This window comes from Salvelinus sp. IW2-2015, linkage group LG20 (genome assembly GCF_002910315.2).
Source record: "Salvelinus sp. IW2-2015 linkage group LG20, ASM291031v2, whole genome shotgun sequence".
NCBI lineage: Eukaryota > Metazoa > Chordata > Actinopteri > Salmoniformes > Salmonidae > Salvelinus > Salvelinus sp. IW2-2015.
The window spans coordinates 43,976,508-43,999,559 of NC_036860.1; the positions used below are offsets into that span (position 1 = coordinate 43,976,508).

Below are 23,052 nucleotides of genomic sequence, written 5' to 3' on the forward strand. Positions count from 1 at the left end.
CAGCTTGGAAGAGTACAGCGTTCAGTTTGGTTTAACCAAGCTAGGCTGACCCTCATCCTCCATCTAGTCTGCCATATACAGTGGGGAGAACAAGTATTTGATACACTGATGATTTTGCAGGTTTTCCTACTTACAAAGCATGTAGAGGTCTGTAATTTTTATCATAGGTACACTTCAACTGTGAGAGACGGAATCTAAAACAAAAATCCAGAAAATCACATTGTATGATTTTTAAGTAATTAATTTGCATTTTATTGCATGACATAAGTATTTGATACATCAGAAAAGCAGAACTTAAATATTTGGTACAGAAACCTTAGTTTGCAATTACAGAGATCATACGTTTCCTGTAGTTCTTGACCAGGTTTGCACACACTGCAGCAGGGATTTTGCCCACTCCTCCATACAGACCTTCTCCAGATCCTTCAGGTTTCGGGCTGTCGCTGGGCAATACGGACTTTCGGCTCCCTCCAAGATTTTTCTATTGGGTTCAGGTCTGGAGACTGGCTAGGCCACTCCAGGACCTTGAGATGCTTCTTACGGAGCCACTCTTAGTTGCCCTGGCTGTGTGTTTCGGGTCGTTGTCATGCTGGAAGACCCAGCCACGACCCATCTTCAATGCTCTTACTGAGGGAAGGAGGTTGTTGGTGTTAATCTCGCGATACATGGCCCATCCATCCTCCCTCAATACGGTGCAGTCGTCCTGTCCCTTTGCAGAAAGCATCCCCAAAGAATGATGTTTCCACCCATGCTTCACGGTTGGGATGGGGTTCTTGGGGTTGTACTCATCCTTCTATTCCTCCAAACACGGCGAGTGGAGTTTAGAGCAAAAAGCTCTATTTTTGTCTCATCAGACCACATGACCTTCTCCCATTCTTCTCTGGATCATCCAGATGGTCATTGGCAAACTTCAGACGGGCCTGGACAATGCGCTGGCCTTGAGCAGGGGGACACTTGCGTGCGCTGCGGATTTTAATCATGACGGCGTAGTGTGTTACTATGGTTTTCTTTGAGACTGTGGTCCCAGCTCTCTTCAGGTCATTGACCAGGTCTGCCGTGTAGTTCTGGGCTGATCCCTCAATTCCTCATGATCATTGATGCCCACGAGGTGAGATTCTTGCATGGAGCCCAGACACGGAGGGTGGATTGACCGTCATCTTGAACTTCTCCATTTTTCTAATAATTGTTGCCAACAGGTGTTGCCTTTCATCAAGCTGCTTGCCTATTGTCCTGTAAGCCCATCCCGCCTTGTACAGGTCTACAATTTATCCCCTGATGTCCTTACACAGCTCTCTGGTCTTGCCATTGTGGAGAGGTTGGAGTCTGTTTGATTGAGTGTTGGGTGGACAGGTGTCTTTTATACAGGTAACGAGTTCAAACAGGTTGCAGTTAATACAGGTAATGAGTGGAGAACAGGAGGGCTTCCGTAAAGAAACCTAACAGGTCTGTGAGAGCCGGAATTCTTACCTGGTTAATGGTCGGAATCAATACTTATGTATGCACAGTAAAATGCAAAGTTAAGTACTAAAGAAAGTCATACAATGTGATTTTCTGGACTTTTGTTTTAGATTCCGTCTCTCACAGTTGAAGTGTACCTATGATAAAAATTACAGACCTCTACATGCTTTGTAAGTAGGAAAACCTGCAAAATCGGCAGTGTATCAAATACTTGTTCTCCCCACTGTATATATATATAAAACAGCCAGACCTGGGTTCAAATAGTATTTGCTGTCTTTCATATACTTTGCGCATTTGATTTTGGAGTGCCAGAATATCAGCTTTGCACTTTTGTTACTATTCCATTGGTTCCAATTCACCAAGCAAGCTCAATCAAGCGCAGCTAAAGAATTTGAAAGGAAACGTATACTTTTTGAACCCCAGGTTTGATAATGTTCAGGGATACATATTTTTAGTCAGGAGAGAGCATTGCAGTCAGTCATGCTCTGTCGTCTGTAGTAGTGAAGCACATATTACAAGGCTCCACTGATAAATCAAGTGGGACTTCATATCCCATGGTGCCTCACAGTGATTGATGAGGCTGCTGATGCTTGAGCGCCTCATAAAAACATTTCTGGGTGAAAACCTGTCAGTCCTTCTTGCTTCATACAGGTGTATGGTTTGGTTCGCCTAGGGTACTATTTACGAAACCTCAGAAAATGGCAGACTAGATGGAGGATGAGGGTTAGCCTAGCTTGGTTAAACCAAACTGAATGCTGTACTCTTCAGTCTGGTTTAACCATGCTAGAAGAAAGCTACTGCTGCTGTGTGAGAAAACATGTATAAAGAACACCAAACAGTATAAGGAGCTGAGTAGGCTATGTTGTCCCCTGCTGCTCCCATGGTGGTGGGCCGGTCCAGATGAGAGCTGGCACCGTGCCCTTGCCCTGAAGAATGACTGTCGGGCATCGCCTTGGCTAGAGCTCTGTTGGATTTTCAGATGTAATTAACTTGCCATCTCCGCCAGAGTGCTATTGACCGATGGCATGTGTTCACTAGAAGTGGCTGTAGTTTGGTTAGCGTGAGCCGACAGACCGGGATGTCACTGACCCAAAGGAATCTGGGGGCTGTCTACAGTACAAACAAGCTCCTTACAAGCTGAGAAATATATCCGCAATCGAGTAAATATTCTGTAGTCGTTTGAGTGTGTTATTGTTCTTTGAAAAATGTTGTTGCCTTGGAGTACCTTAGGGTTTGGATGGTGAAATATATCTAAAACAGAAAGCCACACCAAATTGTCATCTGTGTGCTGTGATGGTGGGGAGTCAGTAGCAGGACTTTGGTAGAAGCAGGCTCTGTTTCCAATGCATCATAAACCCTGCTTGGCCTATATACTGGAAGGTGCTATATATTTTGATGGATGCCTAATGTAGCATAGTTTCTGCTGTAATAACCTATGGTTGTGTCTGGTTATTCACTTTTACATGAGCAGGTCCATTCTCGTGTGCCAAGCAGTCTGGCCTGCACCCGCACGTATTTGAGATAGGCCTTGGCAGCGTCAGCTGGAATCTAGAGGAAACGGGCTAATGATAGCGGTGGACACAGGCCCACTTATCAACACAACATGTGGACCTGATGTGGAGGAGGAGTTATAAGGCCTAAAGATTAAGGACACTAGGATAAACAGCTTACTCATCCAAGCCTTGTTTCTTAGCATCATTGGGGTCATGTGCTAAACAGTGAGTAGTGTAGTAAAGATTAAGACTAAAAGTGGTAGTAGCCTACAATAAGGAAAAATTCCAGGTAATCAAAGTGTCCAGATAAAAATATTTTATAAATATTAGATGACGCGTACCCAGACACACTTGTCTAAATTGATGGGTCATGTGAAAGAAATGCTATAACCCCCAGCCACATCCGGTGGTGGAAAAAGTAATGAATTGTTATATTTGAGTAAATGTAAAGATAGCTTAATAGAAAATGACTGAAGTAAAAGTCACCCAGTAAAATACTACTTGAGTAAAAGTCTAAAAGTATTTGGTTTTAAAGATACTTAAGTATCAAAAGTAAATGGAATTGCTMAAATGTACTTAAGTATCAAAAGTAAAAGTATAAATGATTTCAAATTCCGTATATTAAACCAGACGGACCAATTTTCTTTGTTTCTTATTTTTTATTGACAGATAGCCAGGGGCATACTCCAGCACTCAGACATAATTTACAAACCAAGCATTTGTGTTTAGTGAGTCTGCCAGATCAAATGCAGTAGGAATGACTTTCGGGAATGTAGTGAAGTATAAGTTGCCAAAAATATAAATAGTAAAGTAATGTACAGATAGCCCAAAAAAATACTTAAGTAGTACTTTAAAGTATTTTTACTGAAGTACTTTACACCACTGCCCAAATGCCTTCACACCAGTACATTAGCATACTTTGTATACTGKTTGTCCCCATCTGACGTAGCATCTTTAAAAAAGAGTCCTACCAGACCCATGTCATTATGGTACTTAAAAAGGCTCACATTGTTTCTATGGCTTTTCATCTCGTCAGTGTAGATGACATTCAGGACCATTAGTTGTTTCAGCAGTGTGTGTACTTGCATTGTATTGAAAGCTGAACTAAAATCAATAAATAAAATGTGTGCATATGATTTTGCATGTTGAAGGTGACTASMCACCATGTTCACCAAGGTCAGGGTAGCATCCTCAGTCCCCCTCTGTGCCTTCTAGGCAAACTGTAAATGCCCCAGTTGATCCGCTATGGAAAGGGTAAGGTGCTTACTGTACTAACAACCCTTTCMATGCATTTGGCCAAAAGAGGCATGATGGCCACAGGTCAAAAGTCATTTGGGGATTTGGCCCCTGACTTCTTAGGCACCGGTACAATGGTCGACACGTTCCAGGATTTTGGCACTGTACAGGTGATCAGCAGGAGTTGAAACAGTCATGTGAGAACTCCCTTGAGCTGGTCGGCGCAGACCTTCAGTATTTTGCCCCGTAGTCCGTCTGGCTCGGTGCTTTGTCTGGCTTAATATTTAGCAAGCATTAGGCCACCTCGTTCTCTGTTATCTGGACAGGAGAGGATTTGGTGATAGTCTCACATTTGTTTACATTCGTCTTTAAAATCGGCGGGTATCAAATCATCCATAAAAACAATTTAGGTTGTTTACAAAGGATGAACAGTCTGCATCATTGCATTATGCCATTCCCATGCTTGTCTTGGATTACCTGTACAGAACCTATGCTCCACTTTATCCTTGAAGTCCTTTTCTGCTTTCCATATTTTKGACCTGAATTCATTTGCTTTCTCCTTTACAGCATAAGTATCTGCCAATCAAGTAATGCCAAATATGTTGGAGGCCAATTAAATAATCAAAACGTGTTGTTTATGCTTTACATACCAAGTGTTGTCATCGATTCCTTGTAGAGAGGCCACACTGCTGCTTTTGTCACATGGGATGGCATCAACTTTCCACCAAAGTGTTTGTGGCCTGGGTGGCGTCCTGGTAATACTATTGCATTATCCTCTGCGTAGTTGTTGAAGTTCACCACTAACAGCAAGTCCTCATGCTTCAGGTGTAACCTGTGCTTGCTTGGGCCAGTTCTCTTTTTGATGGGAGGCATTAGACCATTCTCAATGTATGACTGGTGGAGGAGAGTCAGGCGTGTTCTACTGATGCTGAAAGACAAATTCCAGATACAAATACTCTGCCATTATTATACAATAGATAATAATGGCCATAATCACTGTCAAAGACACCTGGCCAGCTTGATGGGTCATGTAATCATCTTGTGAAGTGGAGTCTTTTGTTTAGAAGTGCTAGCTAAACAATGAACCATAATCCTAATCCATAGAGTACTTGCAATACAAACCTATTGTCATAGCTAGCTAAAGTTAACCAAATAGGTTCAATGTTAGCTAGTTAGCTAGCTAACATTAGGCTATAACTAGCTATGTTAAATCGCATTCTGAGAACATTACTACACACAGATCATAAACGTAATGTTAGCTAGCGAGCCAGCCATCTAACGTCAGCTAGCTAGCTAACAGTCAGCTTTAAKGAGTATTTTGTTTATACATGAAGCTAGCTAGCTAAACAATGAAGCATGATCCCAATCCATAGAGTACTAGCAATACAAACCGAGTGTTATAGTTTACGTTCAAACTGCTCTTCTATGAAGTAGTGACCTGCGACATACCCCCTAGTTTCCTGAAACGGGTCACATATGTACTCACAAAGTGAGAGAAGCACTTTTTAAAATAACTAATAAGATGTTTCCCATCCAACTAGTCTTTGTAAATATTTGRATTTACATTTATTTGAAATGTTGATGAGAAATTAACATTTTGTCAATCTGGGACAGAATCATTGAAGGTCCCCATTTTTGTTTTTCCAATGTGTTTACAGTATATATTTGTATTTACAGTGCATTTGGAAAGTATTCAGACCCCTTGACTTTTTCCACATTTTGTTATGTTACAGCCTTRTTCAAAAATGTATGAAATAGTTTTTTTCCCTCATCAATCTACACACAAGACCCCATAATGACAAAGCGAAAACAGGTTTTTAGAAATGTTATAAAAAAAAGTTTTTGAAATACTGTATTTACGTAAGTATTCAGAATATTTTTATATTAGACTCGAAATGGAGTTCAGGTCAYCCTGTTTCCATTTATCATCCATGAGATGTTTCTACAACTTGATTGAGCAAAAACCAAGCCATGAGGTCGAAGGAATTGTCCGTAGAGCTCCAAGACGGGATTGTGTTGAGGCACAGATCTGGGGAAGGGTGCCAAAAAAGGTCTGCAGCATTGAAGGTCCCCAAGAACATAGTGGCCTCCATCATTCTTAAATGGAAGAAGTTTGGAACCAGGAAGACTCTTCCTAGAGCTGGCCCTTCTGGCCAAACTGAGCAATCGGGGGAGAAGGGCCTTGGTCTGGGAGATGACCAAGAACCCGATGGTCACTCTGACAGAGGTCCAGAGTTCCTCTGTTGAGTTGGGAGAACCTTCCAGATRGACAACCATCTCTGCAGCACTCCACCAATCAGGCCTTTGCCGTACAGTTGCCAGGCGGAAGCCACTCTTCAGTAAAAGGCACATGACAGCCCGCTTGGAGTTTGCCAAAAGGCACCTGAAGACTCTCAGACCACGAGAAACAAGATTCTTTGGTCTGATGAAACCAACATGTAACTTTTTGGCCAGAATGCCATGCGTGGTGGTGGCAGCATCATGCTAGGGGATGTTTCTCAGCGGCAGGGACTGGGAGACTAGTCAGGATTGAGGGAAAGATGAACAGAGCAAAGTACAGCGAGCTCCTTGATGAAAACCTGCTCAGGACTTCAGACTGGGGCGAAGATTTATAAAAATATAAAAAATACAATTATTTAACCTTTATTTAACCAGGTAGGCCCGTTGAGAACAAGTTCTCATTTACAACTGCGACCTGGCCAAGATAAAGCAAAGCATTGCGACAAAAACAACAACACAGAGTTACACATAAACAAACGTATAGTTAATAACACAAAAGAAAAGAAAAATAGACAAATTTATGTACAGTGTATGCAAATGTAGAAGGGAGGTAGGCAATAAATAGGCCATAGAGGTGAAAATAAATACAATTTAGCATTAATACTGGAGTAATAGATGTGCAGATGATGATGTGCAAGTAGAGATACTGGGGTGCAAAAGAGCAAGAGTTCACCTTCCAACAGGACAATGACCCTAAGCACACAGCCAAGACAACACAGGAGKGGCTTTGGGACGASTCTCTGAATGACCTTGAGTGTCCCAGCCAGAGCCCGGACTTGAACCCGATCGAACATCTTTGGAGAGACTTGAAAATAGCTGTGCAGCAACGCTCCCCATCCAACCTRACAGAGCTTGAGAGAAGAATGGGAGAAACTSCCCAAATACAGGTGTTCCAAGCTTGTAGCGTCWTACCCAAAAAGTCTTGGTTGTAATTGCTGCCAAAGGTGCTTCAACAAAGTACTGAGTAAAGGGTCTGAATACTTAGGAAAATGTGATATTTCATCAAATAAATAGCTTTKTCATTATGGGGTATTGTGTGTATATTGATGAGGGGGGAAACAATTTAATACATTTTAGAATAAGGTTGTAACTTAACAAAATGTGGAAAAAGTCAAGGGGTCTGAATACTTTCCGAATGCACTATCTACAATACAAAATGTATGATACCACCATACATCTGAGCTGGGCTTGGGTCATTGATAAGACATTGTCTCAACGCAGCCTTATAATGCTGTGAAAGGATCCAGGAACCCAAATGATTTGGGTGGATCCCATCCTCCTAATTAAACGTGTTTTGTTTCCCAAAGTTATACAAAATTCAAAAGGCATTCGCACATCTGAGCAATCTTATTTGCAGGTGCATGGCAACAATTGAACAAGATGAAGGAAAAAGGAAAACCGCACACTGCTCTTGATAGTATCACCGATATTTAATAAGCTTACGTATCGGCCACATGGCCTTCGTCAGAGCTTTTGTGGAGGCAAAGGAAAAACAAATATGTGCTACCAAATATAACAATATGGATTTCATAAATGTCCTCATTGAGATTTTACAGACGTGTTCAATACGCCTTATTTATACACTTTTGTAATATTTATGAAATGCATATTGTTATATTTGGTAGCACTTATTTGTTTTTCCTTTGCCTCCAACCCCCTTCGATGTGTAGAACGGATGTGGGTGGGGCCAGGTCTACATAAAGGTGCAAATTTAAAAAAAAATCACAAAAGCTCTGACGATGGCTGTGTGGCCGATACGTAAGCTTATTAAATATTGGTGATACTATCAAGAGCAGTGTGTGGTTTCCCAAAGGTATCAATTGTCAACAAAAGGCAAACCCATTGAGCTGCAATAATCACGTAGCCAGTTGTGAAGAGAGAATCCTGCTAAAGCGTTCAATGCCATGATTCAGAGAGGGCAAAGTGCCAGATATGATGGCTTTTATTAGTGTCTAGCAGAGAATCAATCAGCTCTTTAAAATCCAGTTTCAACTGTTCAGAGCTGCCCTTCATAATGTCATTAAAGCCCACATGGACTATGTTCTGGGTGGATCTTCTGCTGGACTGGGGTAAAATATTTAGTAAGGGCATCCATCGGCAAGCTTGTCATGTTCTTTTTGTTTTTGATAGTCCAAGATTCTCCACTAACGAAAAGAATGTTGATGAATTTGATTATAATTCATGCAAAAATATGACATCCATAAAATGAAATGTTTTAAGAAAAAAACATCCTATTCAATATTTTTAAAGGTAGATTTTAATAATGACTGCCACTTTGAATACTATTCTCTGTAAGAATAAGAAGGTAATACAATCAATGGATGCTCTTAAGCTTTTCTAATTTCTTTGAATGTAAAAACCATGTATGTGTTTCTGTTTTATCTGTTTGTTTTTGATGTTTTGTGTCACAGAAATCTAGACATCCTTCTCACATTTGAATTTGTATTCTTCAAAATTTATGGAATTTCATTTTGTTTTATTTTAACACACATACCACAGTTTTAAAATGAAAAATCACTAAAAGTATAGATGACAGCCATAGCCATWATATTCTTCCCGTAACAACCAGGGACCCTCATTAGAGACTGTATTATGGACGTATGGAGAAATATGGACCACCACTACAGATTGTCCTGACCTCTACTGGAGGCCTTGTTATTGACCTGGAACTGGCCTGGTAGGCCACACCTGCTTAGGCCCCTCTAAAGTTGAAGTAGAGCCAGCAGAGGCCCCTTGATTGCCCTCCTTAGGGAGTCGGAAAGGACTAGGCCTACTCTCCCTGATGTATTATGAGAAACACTAATACTATTTATATTTTTACTATAGTGGACAGAACTGCAGCATTTACCATCAGGATTAGAATTTAGTACTATTCTGATTGGAAATCATGAGTAATTGTCGATGGTGGAGTCAACTGACATCCACAGGGTACTGATTTTAGTCTATATAATCCTGTGACGTGAAAAATAATCCTCCTGATGAAAACCTAAACACATTACAGGTTTCCTCTAGCGAGTCTGCGCCCCATCCCTGGTGGAAGTCTAGACACACCGCTTGTCAGGTGATGCTAATATTCCCCGCCGCTTGAACTGTTGTGACTTCTGTGCTGACAAACGGCTCTTCAAATGATCTCACAGCGAATGCGGAGCGCTTCATTACGAAGGCTGACCCTGCGGTTCTTGTACGGAAAGTCACCAGCAATTAACCTCAGAACGGACGAGAGGCCCTCACTGTGGCGTTTTCAGCTCTTAGGACGATTGGTTGTGACAAAAAGAAAGGAAACAATAATACATTGCATAAGCCGGGATGTTTACGTAGCTGCGTGGCAGAGCCTGAGTCGAAAACAAACAGCCCTTCACAGAGTTATGGGTGGCATGTAAACCAGCGGGTTGGGACGCTTTAGTCAGCTAATGTATGTTTACGTATTTGGCCCCGGTTGGATTGAAGGAGCTGAGCTGTACACAGATGCTGCATTCCTGTGGCTCTCTGGTCCTGCTATGGTGGATGGGACTGGGAGGTATCCTTGACTCCTCTAGTGGTGGTGAGAGCTCAGCGCTCCGTTCACACATCCTGCAACACACACACACATCCGGCCCTGAAGCGGTATCAAAAACACTAGCTCAGTGTCCTGTGTTCTACCAGTGCTCTGTACAGGGCCTGTGAAGTGGCTGAGTGCAAGTGTCTCAATGGGCGACATGGCAGGAAGGAGACAGACACAAAGGTGTGCGAGGAGGCCTGAAGAGAGGAGCTGTGCTGGATCTGTTTCAGTCAGGCCCAAAGCTAGCATCACGTCATGTGAAAGAACCCCCCCTCCTGTGGGTGCGGCCCCATCCAGGGCCTCTCGCCTTACAGCTGGCCTCATTGGGCCCCGGTAATTTCTCACCACGATCTGGTTAGCCTGATCACAAAGCACTCTGCACAGCCCAGGCTGACCAGCCGGCGGCCAGGTGAAAGGGGACTTCCACACTGTGAAAGCTCCTCATAGACCCCACCTGTACTCTCTGTTTTGAGAAATGACACGTTACTCATAAGCAATTTGTATTAATATTTGTATGACCTAGAAACTTGAAGGCTAGAAATGTTAATGTTTAGGATTATATTTATTTACTTTTTTCCCAAACAACTCTCTCAAATTCCAGGCCATGTGATTTGAATATCATAGGAGAACAAAATCAGAGTTTATTTCTTGCCTTGTCAGTTGTGACATATTACTAAACAACTGGTCTGTTTGAGAAGCCGGATCCTCCCTCTGAGCTGTTTCTCTCTCTTCAAGGCCGTGTTGTTGCTTTTAATTGAAAGCGACATCCAGCATTATGTCAGGCAAAGCTGTCTCACACATTTCTCTCTTTCACACTCACAGCTTCACTGTTGGTTTCTCAACGGTCTTTATGTGGCGTCACATTGAATGTTTGTCGATGGTGGAGTCAACTGACATCCACAGGGTACTGATTTTAGTCTATATAATCCTGTGACGTGAAAAATAATGACCAAACTTTGTTGTATATTTGCTGGTGCCTTCGCTGTGTWTTTGTGGTGATCACTCTTCGCTGCATGTTTTTTTGCTGGTAACCAGCCTTCACTGTCACATCATGCGTCAAGTCACGCCGTCTTGCAAAGTGATGTTTAATTCCTATTGGAATCCAGACAGTGGGGATATCCAACGATTTGAACTTTTATTCACCCACAATATGCATTCAGAATGACTTTTATTTTAATATTTTAATTTTACCTTTATTTAACTAGGCAAGTCAGTTAAGAACAAATTCTTATTTTCAATGACGGCATAGGAACAGTGGGTTAACTGCATTGTTCAGGGGCAGATTTTGTACCTTTGTATCTCTGGGATTCGATCTGGCAACCTTTCGGTTACTAGTCCAACGCTCTAACCACTAGRCTACGCTGCCGCCCCAACTGCCAGGGTTAGAAAGATGAATAAATMAGACTACCTAAACCATCTAAACTGAAACAACCATTTCAGTAACGGGTGCAATAAGTCCAGCTGACAGATTGGATTCGTTTTGCAAAATGTATGTTATTTATCTTTGTGTAGCATAAGATTAATTAGTCAATCAATGTACGTGCAAAAACACAACAAAGATATTGAAACAAACAATTATAAAAATCAGAATGCAGGGAAATATGATGGGTATGGTCAGACCATCATGGACCAGCTTGGTCACGAGTATACCGGTGTCACCAGCATAAGCTGGTATGTGTCCAAAACACAGCAGAGTTTGGTAACCAGCATAACCAGCTAGACCATGCTGGTCAGACCAGCTAGACCAGGGATGGCCAACAGGTGGCCCGCACCCCCTTTTTGAAGGCCTGCTTTTTTGGGGAGGAACTGTCGGGAACTCAACTTACTGTTGAGAGTTAGAATTATACAATTCACAAGGTGCAATTTCTAAATTTGCTTGTGCATCAGCAGTTTGTCTCTTATGTCAGTCACTGACAGTCACTCAATTATCCCATTTTAAATTGGTAAATTAGTCCAGCAAGCTATCTATGCTTGTAGTAATCATGATCGAATTACCGACTGGGGGGGGGGCCCATTGATTTTGTTAGTCATTCTTACTCAGATATCATATTTAAAAACTAAAAACAAATCTCTCCACCCTTTGGAAAATGTGTAGAATTGCAGGAAATTAACAAAACTTAACTTAGTGCCCCCAAAAGGCTAGGGCCGGCCCTGACTGCATGGAGGAATGCAGACCCGTGTGCCACTGAGGCCCCTCATGACGAGTTCATATTTTCCATAATACATACAAAATATTAGGGCTGGTGCCAAGTAGACACTTGTTGGTCAAATGTTGTGTATTGCCCATTGGCAGAGAGTTGGTACACACCTGTGTGGCAATGATGGAACTCTTGTCAAGGTGTCGTGAGAAGTGCTACTGGAATAGACTCCCTATCTTGTATCTTTCCCAGAGGCTGCAGCAGTAAGACATGTGCCTTTGTCCAGGTTCCAGGAGAGTCATCTCTCAGTCCTCTCAGTATTCACACGCGTGCTACTCAGGAACATCCTCTCCTCTTTATCCCCCGAACACTCTAACAATTCCCCCAACAATAATGTACTCGGAACAATCCAGTGATGTCACCCCTCAGTCTGTCTTCGCCCCTATCCCATTTCTATGCTCCACGCTTGGCAAGGTTTCAACACATAGCTTTGGAGGAAATAATAGCCGTCACAATCACGTACATTTACACTGAGCTCCAAAAGTATTGGGAGAGTGACATTTGTTGTTGTTGTTTTTGCTCTGTATTCCAGCACTTTGGATTTGAAATGATACAATGACTGAGGTTAAAGTGCAGACTGTCAGCTTCAATTTGAGAGTATTTTCATCCTTATCGGGGGAACCGTATAGAAATTACTGCAGTTTTTGCTGTTTGTTTTGGTTGTGTATTTTGTGCCGAATAGAAATCAATGGTAAATATTGTAGTGTCATTTTAGAGTCACTTTCATTGTAAAAAACAACAACAATAGAATATTGTAGAATATCAATAGAATATCAGTCAAAGTTAGACGCACAAATATCATACCTCCAAGACATGCTAACCTCTCACCATTACAATTACAGGGGAGGTTAGCATTTTTGGGGGGGTATGATATTTATGCTTTTAACATTTCATTCAGGATTATCCAGAATCTGTATGTTTTAGGTCATTTCATCACCAATATGGGTTTAGATCTAAGTACTGTGCGCCCCTCTCTCTGCCTGGCTCAATCTGATCTGCTTTTGATAAAACACAAAACCTACCACAGAGATCAGGAGGTCTATGCAGATACCATAGAGAACTCTGGTTCCATGGGTCCCCCAGAGGTTATGCATGAGCATACGTGCTGACACACACACACATTTGTTCACAAAATACACACAAATTAGTTCACAAAATGTGCATGCACGCACACACACGTACTGTTAATACAGAATAAGATCAATTGGGAGGTTTTCCTGTGCTAAAGAAGGATCTAACACACACTGGTCAGCTAACTCTGTGCTCCCTCACTGCTCCCATGTCTCAGAACATTTTTATATAATTGCTTGGTCACCTCACCAAACATGCATTTTGGTTGAGTGTCTTACCTATGATTGATTTGTTCTAAATATTTTCTAAACTTTGGATATAAATTACAGAGACATCAGATCAAGTTGATTTATTATTTATTTAGTTGAAAGCAGTAGGCCTACTATTTGCTAGTCTAAAGCAGTACTTACAAATGTTTGTGTGTGAGAGACAGACATGTAAGCACTCAGGTGACCATGGTCTGCTCATTAAGAAGGAAGACGCCAGTACTAATTAATGGAGGTTGAAAGAGTTTCTGCTCTATCCTAGATCTTGAACATATTCTATATATTTATCTGTAACGTACAGGTTATAATATTCTCTAACGTATCTAAAGTGTTATTGCGTGTTAGTCTTTGCTAGGTGTTTATTGGCTTAGTTTGACAAAGTGCTTTCTAATAACACAAGCGTTTCCTGTCACCTGGTCGCTGCCAGGAGAAATATAAATGCTCAGGTGTAGAGCTTTATTTTGAATTCAAAATGGCCACCTGTCTCTGCAAGGGTTAGTTGGGGCTTCTGTGAGTCCCAGGGACTAGTCATGACTGATCTTCAGTCTTTATCTTCTTTTGACTAGTTTTTTTCTTAGTTTATTATTTAATTTGAGCCTGGTCCAGCAATCTTGTTGGCTTTTGTATAATTTTGTAAATACCTGCATCTGCTCCAAATGCCTTAAATAAAAACCATGCACAGGATCTTCTGCTTCCTGCCTTTCCTTGATCACCAGCCTGACATCTCAAACCATCCAGGGCCAGAAGGGGGCCTACCATCCACCCTTACACACACACACACACACACACACACACACACACACACACACACACACACACACACACACACACACACACCTGCTGTACTGTGTGCTCTGGCAGTGGCAGCAAGGACCCATGTGTTAATGCTTATGCCACTCCTCATGCATTAGTCAAACTTTACTAGAACCACCGCACAGCATTACAGTCCTGACAGAATATTACAGAACAGGCTACAAAAAAATGGACTTGGATGAATGGTGTTGAGATGACTGCTGATCCAAGAAAACCATTATTTTCCTCTAACTATAAACACAAACTGAGAAACGTGGCCTTTGGCCCCTGGGGCGCCAACATTTACTTCTCTGTAATTCCTCTGTTATCGTGGTACTTCTCCCCAACGTCTTCATATATATAGTCTGTGAGGCATGCTCGGTAGGCAGTGGTATGTAATGGATGAGTGTAGCACTGGTGGGAACAATACACTGGTACTGTGTCTGGCCTAATTAGAATCACATGTGGTTCATCACTCACTGTAGTGTATGTATGGCACTGAGCGAGTGATACCCAGGGAGGGAGAAAGGGATGGAACCAGGGAAGGCGGTTTGAGTGTAGAGAAGAATGGGTGTCGCAGTATGACAGAGCAGAGGAGAGAAAACAGATGTGGGTGTCAGTGACACAGGGCCTAGTGCAGTATACGGCTGAAGTGGCGCGTGATGCTGCTCTGCTGTGGGGTAGAGATATGAGACAGGTTAGATTAAACTCAGAGGACAGAGTGGGGGTGATTAGGACTACTCTCCCTCCCTAACTGTGTTGGTGGGATGCCGTTTTGCGTCATATATATATTTACTCATTCCAGGGTTTTTCTTTATTTTCATTATTTTCTACATTGTAGAATAATAGTGAAGACATCAAAACTATGAAATAACACATATGGAATCAAGTAGTAACCAAAAAAGTGTTAAACAAATCTAAATATTTTATATTTGAGATTCTTCAAAATAGCCACCCTTTGCCTTGATGACAGCTTTGCACACTCTTGGCATTTTCTTTTTACTGAGGAGTGGCTTCCGTCTGGCCACCATAAAGGCCTGATTGGTGGAGTGCTGCAGAGACGGTTGTCTTTCTGGAAGGTTCTCCCATCTCCACAGAGGATGCTTTAAGATTGCTTCAAGAACCTTCAAGATGGCCACCATTGTTCCTGTACCCAAGAAGGCAAAGATAACTGAACTAAATGACTACCGCCCCGTAGCACTCACTTTTGTCATCATGAAGTGCTTTGAGAGACTAGTCAAGGATCATATCACCTCCACCTTACCGGCCACCCTAGACCCACTTCAGTTCGCATACCACCCCAACAGGTCCCCAGACGATGCAATCGCCATCACACTGCCTTATACCATCTGGACAAGAGGAATACCTATGTAAGAATGTTGTTCATTGAGGACAGCTCAGCATTCAACACCATAGTACCCTCCAAGCTCATCATCAAGCTGAAGGCCCTGGGTCTCAACCCTGCCCTGTGCAATTGGGTCCTGGACTTTGAGAGCATCCTGTCGGGCTGTATCACCGCCTGTTGCGGCAACTGCACCACCCTCAACCGCAAGGCTCTCCAGAGGGTGGTGCTGTCTGCAAAACGCATCACCGTTGTGCAAACTACCTGCCCTCCATGACACCTACAGCACCCGATGTCACAGGAAGGCCAAAAAGATCATCAAGGACAAGAACCACCTGAGCCACTGCCTGTTCACATCGCTACCATCCAGAAGGTGAGGTCAGTACAGGTGCATCAAAGCTTGGACTGATAGACTGTTAAACAGCTTCTTTCTCAAGGCCATCATACTGCTAAACAGCAATCACTAACTCAGAGAGGCTGCTGCCTACATTGAGACCCAATCACTTGCCACTTTAATAAATGGATCACTACTCACTTTAAATAATGCCACTTTAATAATGTTACATAWCTTACATTACYCATATCAYATGTATATACTGTATTTTATACCATCTACTGCACCTTGCCTATGCCGCTTGGCCATCACTYATCCATATATTTATATGTACATATTCTCATTCACCCCTTTAGATTTGTGTGTATTAGATAGTTGTTGGGGAATTGTTAGATTACTTGTTAGATATTACTTCACTGTTGGAACTTAGAAGCACAAGCATTTCGCTACACTCGCATTAACATCTGCTAACCATGTGTATGTGACCAATAACATTTGATTTGATTTGATGAGGAGATCTGTCAGAGTGACCATCAGGTTGTTGGTCACCTCCCTGAACAAGGCCTTTCTCCCCAGATTGCTCAGTTTGGCCGGGTGGCCAGCTCTAGGAAGTTCCAAACTTCTTACATTTAAGAATGATGGAGGCCACTGTGTTCTTGGGGACCTTCAATGTTGCAGAAATGTTTTGGTACCCTTCCCCAGATCTGTGCCTCAACACAATCCTGTCTCGGACCTCAATGGACAATTCCTTCGACCTTGTGGCTTAGTTTTTGCTCTGACATGCACTGTCAGCTGTGGGACCTTGTATAGACAAGAGTGTGCCTTCAATTGAATTTACCACAGGTGGACTCCAATCAAGTTGTCGAAACATCTCAGGGTTGATCAATGGAAACAGGATGCACCTGAGCTCAATTTCGAGTGTCATAACAAAGGGTCTGAATACTTTTGTAAATAACTTATTTTTGTTTTTAAAAATGTCTGAAAACCTGATTTTGTTTTGTCATTATTGGGAATTGTGTGTAGATTGATGAGGGGGAGAAAAAACGATTTAATACATTTTTGAATAAGGCTGTAATGTAACAGAATGTGGAAAAGTCAAGGGGTGTGAATACTTTCTGAATGCACTGTAGACTGGCCAGGTTAATCCAGGTTAAAGCTATCATCCCTTATTGATTTCTCTTGTTAAATCCACTTCAATCAGTGTAGATAAAGGGAGGAGACAAATGAGACATGAATTGTGTATGTGTGCCATTCAGAGTGTGAATGGGCAAGACAAAATATTTAGGTGCCTTTGAATGGGGTATGGTAGTAGGTGCCAGGTGCACTGGCTTGTGTCAAGAACTGCAACGCTGCTGGGTTTTTCACGCTCAACAGTTTCCTGTGTGTATCAAGAATGGTCTACCACCCAAAGGACATCCAGCCAACTTGACACAACTGTGGGAAGCATTGGAGTCCACATGTGCCAGCATCCCTGTGGAACGCTTTGGCTTACTTCCCTGTCGGTCATAACTTGAGGTTGATTTTATGACTGATGGATGGAGGACTGGAGAGAGGGATTGTCATCAATCCAATGGGGATCTAGGTCACTTAGAGAGGGGGAAATGGAGAGAGGGAGAGGGAAATGGATAGAGGGAGAGATTGCTATGTGCGGTTTTACCCCATCTCTATTCCAGATGTTTGGCATTCTGACTTTTCTAATTGCCGCCCACGTCTCATCTCCCTCTCCACACACCTTTCACATTAGCACAGATGTCTGTTAGCATGGCAGGAGGACCGGGTGCCTGTTGTATGTTGGGGTGGATATTAGCCCAAAGGGAGAAGTTATAATGCTTCAGATATGAAAAAAATGGCAGGTTGCTTCGGTCTCCCTGTAGGGTAGTAATTATCTGCCTTGTCCAGAGACATCAGAATCGGAACTAGAGAATCATGAGAATGTGTGAATTAAACTGATTGTTTAGGTTATGGTACGGTACAATATGATATGTTACAGAAAGCTCTGGTCATTGCTAATGTATGCTTTCTTTTTCCTTCCCAGTTGAGATACCAGCATGGCCTGTCCACTCCAGACCTGCGCCAGACCCTGCCCAACCTCAAGAACTTCTTGGAGCACGGCCTTCTGGTCCGATGGTGAGTACCTGTACTAGTCCACTCTCACTCTCCCAGTGTCAGAGTACTATTAAGCTACCCCACCTAGCATTTTTGCCCCCACTATCTCTACTCTATATCTTTTTCACTTCAGAGTCCGGTTGCACCAGTTGGTTGTTAGTTGGTTGTTAGTGGGTCAGTTACAACCCACTAACAACAAACTGGTGCAACCAGACTACGCCCGACGTAAAATGCGCTCTATGCTGGACCAAAAAGTTATACCTATTGCACCACCTAGGCGTAAACCCTTCAATGAGCTACAACTGGGCATAGTGTGTTAAATTGGGACTATCTTTAGCATGATACCCATAGAAAATTATATAAATCTATATTTTCAAAGGGATGTGAGTCTCGTGTTCATATTTCACAGCCTCCGCAGGCTTCAAAAGCGAGATAATACACTTGATTGATGCTACATTAGAGCATGTGTCTAATCAGTAATAGATGAGCAAATGAATAGATGAGCTACTACCACTTATTTGCACAGCCAGAGATCAAATAACCTATAACCTAACCGACATAACCGTAAAAACAAATAACCGTTTTTGTTATGAACAGCTGACTGAAGACAGGACGGCTGGGCATTCGTGCAGTTGAGTCCGTTTCTGGGTTAAGATGGACTCTTAACAACATAATGAAGCTTTGTTTCTCCTTGCTTAAACAAGCAAGGTGTTGTTGAATAGGGCACTATCAATAAAATGTCACAATACGGTGCAGAGCGTTAAATTTGGATGCTGGGGGGCAAGGAGACCCCCAGGTCTGCTAAACCATAGATAACTACATGCCATTTTTAAGGGAATGTTAAATAAATGTGAACTATTTGTTTGTAATATCATCACTTTTTGAAGAACATAGTCCAAACTACACATTTACAATTATTCCACATGCTCTATCATCAGAGTTATATAGAAAGTAACTGCATGCTTTTCATGATCAGTGAACATCAATTGATCATGTCATTTCAGATACGTGAAGGTCACCTATCCATTTGGCATGTAGCTAAATAGCTAGCTAGCTAAGCATAAAAGGTGTCATTTAACTTGCTTCATCAGAGGTTAGGCTTTTGGAAAGAGCTTGACATCAACAAGTCCTCTTCCTGGTAAAGTTGTCTGACTACTGTCACTATAGATGGCAAGCAAATAAAACACTATTTGGATAATATAGCCATCTAGTTTATTCCCTGAAATGTAGCTTGTTAACTAGCCATATTGACCTGTTCTGTTGTTAGCTAGCTAGACTTGTCTGTTAGCAGCAATTGTGATTAAAAAACAATGTTGAAAAGGGGATGTTAGGTAACTTCGCTAGGTAGGCCTATATTGGGTTGGAGAAAATAGTACATTAGGTTTACTTATCGCTGTATGTTTAGCCAACTGTACAAAGACATTTTCAACAGGTAGCTTGCAAAGTAAACATTATCAGCTAACAGTATATCGGCAAAGGATGGGAAATTAACCTAAGCCACTTATTTTATATCAATAAAATATCTAATGGTGGTCAATATTGAGAGGTGTATTGTGAGGCTATCCTCCTGTTTCTGAAATTATATGATCAATTGATGTTTACTGATGACAGTAAACAGTTACTGATCGGCAGACTCAACAGCCTTGGTTTCTCTAATGACTGCCTCGCCTGGTTCACTAACTACTTCTCAGATAGAGTTCAGTGTGTCAAATCAGAGGGCCTGTTGTCCGGACCTCTGGCAGTCTCTATGGGGGTGCCACAGGGTTCAATTCTTGGGCCGACTCCTTTCTCTGTATATATCAATGATGTCACTCTTGCTGCGGGTGATTCTTTGATCCACCTCTACGCAGACGACACCATTCTGTATACATCTGGCCCTTCTTTGGACACTGTGTTAACAAACCTCCAAACAAGCTTCAATGCCATACAACACTCCTTCCGTGGCCTCCAACTGCTTTTAAATGCTAGTAAAACGAAATGCATGCTCTTCAACCGATCGCTACCCGCACCTGCCCGCCCGACTAGCATCACTACTCTGGACGGTTCTGACTTAGATTATGTGGACAACTATAAATACCTATGTGTCTGGCTAGACTGTAAACTCTCCTTCCAGACTCACATTAAGCATCTCCAATCCAAAATTAAATCTAGAATCGGCTTCCTATTTCGCAGCAAAGCCTCCTTCACTCATGCTGTCAAACATACCCTCGTAAAACTGACTATACTACCGATTCTTGACTTCGGCGATGTCATTTACAAAATAGACTCTAACACTCTAACACACAATGCAGTTTTAAGAAAATATTTACTAAATAAACGAAAGTTTAAAAAAGTAACACAATAAAATAACAATGACGAGGCTATATACAGGTGGTACCGGTACCGAGTCAATGTGCGGGGGTACAGGTTAGTCGAGATAATTGAGGTAATATGTACATGTAGGTAAGGGTAAAGTGACTATGCGTAGATAATAAACAGCCGGTAGCAGCGTAATTGTTTAAATGTTTTTATTAAATATAAAATGCAAATAGTCCGGGTAGCCATTTGATTAATTGTTTAGCAGTCTTATGGCTTTGGGATAGAAGCTGTTAAGCCTTTTGGGCTTAGACCTGGCGCTCCGGTACCACTTGCCGTGCAGTAGCAGAGAAAACAGTCTATGACTTGGGTGGCTGGAGACACCGCCGAGTATAGAGGTCCTGGATGGCAGGAAGCTTACCTCTSTAGCACCTTACAGTCGGATGCCGAGCAGTTGTCATACCAGGCGGTGGTGCAACCAGTCAGGATGCTCTTGATGGTGCAGCTGTATAACTTTTTGGAGAGCTGGGGACCCTTGCCAAATCATTTGTTGTGCCCTCTTCATGACTGTCTTGGTGTGTTTGGACCATGATAGTTTGTTGGTGATGTGGACACCAAGTAACTTGAAGCTCTCGACCCACTCCACTACATCCTTGTCGATGTGAATGGAGGTGTGTTCGGCCCTCCTTTTCCTGTAGTCCACGGTCATCTCTTTTGTCTTACTCACTTTGAGGGAGGGGTTGTTGACTTGGCACCACACTGCCAGGTCTCTGACCTCTATATAGGCTGTCCATTGTCAGTGATCAGGCCTACCACCATTGTGTCATCGGCAAACTTAATGATGGTGTTGGAGTTGTGCGCGGCCACTCAGTCGTGGGTGAACAGGGAGTACAGAAGGGAACTAAGCACACACCCCTGAGGGCCCCCCATGTTGAGGATCAACGTGGCAGATGTGTTGTTGCCTACCCTTACCACCTGGGGGCAGCCAATCAGGAAGTCCAGGATCCAGTTGCAGAGGGAGGTGTTTAGTCCCAAGGTCCTTCGCTTAATGATGACTTTGTGGGCACTATGGTGTTGAACGCTGAGCTACAGTCAATGAAAGCATTCTCATATTGGTCTTCCTTTTGTCCAGGTGGGAATGGAAGTGTGGAGTACAAATGTGATTGCGTCATCTGTGGATCTGTTGGGGTGCGATGCGAATTGGAGTGGGTCTAGGTTTTCCGGGATGATGGTGTTGATGTGAGGCATGGCCAGCCTTTCAAAACACTTCATGGCTACAGACGTGAGTGCTATGGGGCGGTAGTCATTTAGGCAGGTTACCTTGGCGTTCTTGGACACAGGGACTATGGTGTTCTGCTTGAAACATGTAGGTATTACAGACTCGGTCAGGGAGAGGTTGAAAATGTCAATGAAGACACTTGCCAGTTGGTCAGTGCATGCTTTGAGAACATGTCCTGGTAATCCATCTGGCCCCGCGGCCTTCTTGATCTCATGCATAGTTCAGCGTTCTAGCCTCGAATCGCACATAGAAGGTATTTAGCTTGTATGGTAAACTTGCGTTGCTGGACATCTCACGGCTGGCTTTCCCTTTGTAATCCGTGATAGTTTGCAAGGCTTGCCACATCTGACAACGTCAGAGCCGGTGTGGTAGGATTCGATCTTAGTCCTGTATTGATACTTTGCCTGTTTGATGGTTTGTTGGGGGGCGTAGCGGGATTTCTTATAAGCATCCAGATTAGTTTCCCACACATTGAAAGCGGCAGCTCTTGCCTTTACGTTAGTGAGGATGTTGCCTGTAATCCATGGCTTGTGGTTGGGATCTGTATAATTGGTCACTGTCAATGCAGTTATTAATGAAGCCGGTGTCTGATGTGGTAAACTCCTTAATGCCATCAGATGAATCCCGGAACATATTCCAGACTGTGCTAGCGAAACACTTCCTGTAGCTTAGCATCCGCTTCATCGGGGCACGTTCGTATTGAGGGCATCGCTGGCACTTCCTGTTTGAGTTTTTGCTTGTAAGCAGGAATCAGGAGCTTAGCGTTATGTTCAGATTTGCCAAATAGAGGGTGAGGGAGAGCTTTCTATGTGTCTCTGTGTGGAATAAAAGTGATCTCGAGTTTTTTCACCTCTAGTTGTTCAGGTGACATTAAAGTCACCAGCCACTAGGAGCGCCACCTCTGGATGACCATTTTATTGTTTGCTTATGGCCCAATACAGCTCATTGAGTGCAGTCTTAGTGTCAGCATCGGTTTGTGGTGGTAAAAAGACAGCTACAAAAAATACAGACAAACTCTCTTGGTAAATAGTGTGGTCTACAGCTCATAATGAGGTATTCTAGCTCAGGTGAACAGAATCTTGAGACTTGAAATTAGAGATTGTGCACCAGTTGATTTTAACAAAGAGACAGCCCCTCATCTGAGCTTCCCCGACGCAGTCGTTTTGTCCTGCCAATGTATAGAAAAACTAGCCAGATTTACAGTACCAGTCAAAATTTTGGACACACCTACTCATTCAAGGGTTTTTCTTTATTTTACTATTTTCTACATTGTATAATAATAGTGAAGACACCAAAACTATGAAATAACACATATGGAATCATGTCGTAACCAAAAAAGTGTTAAACAAATCAAAATATATTTG

At 42.5% G+C, this 23,052-nt stretch overlaps 1 protein-coding gene across 3 annotated transcripts in view; it reads left to right on the top strand.

The window, feature by feature from the left end:
• LOC111981214 (UV radiation resistance-associated gene protein) overlaps positions 1–23,052 on the top strand; it is a 148,288-nt gene that overhangs the window by 114,956 nt on the left and 10,280 nt on the right. For all 3 annotated transcript variants that reach the window (XM_024012384.2, XM_024012385.2, XM_070449417.1), the window contains exon 14: positions 18,044–18,135. In XM_024012384.2, the coding sequence (XP_023868152.1) occupies positions 18,044–18,135 (92 nt within the window). The remainder of the gene's footprint in view (positions 1–18,043; positions 18,136–23,052) is intronic.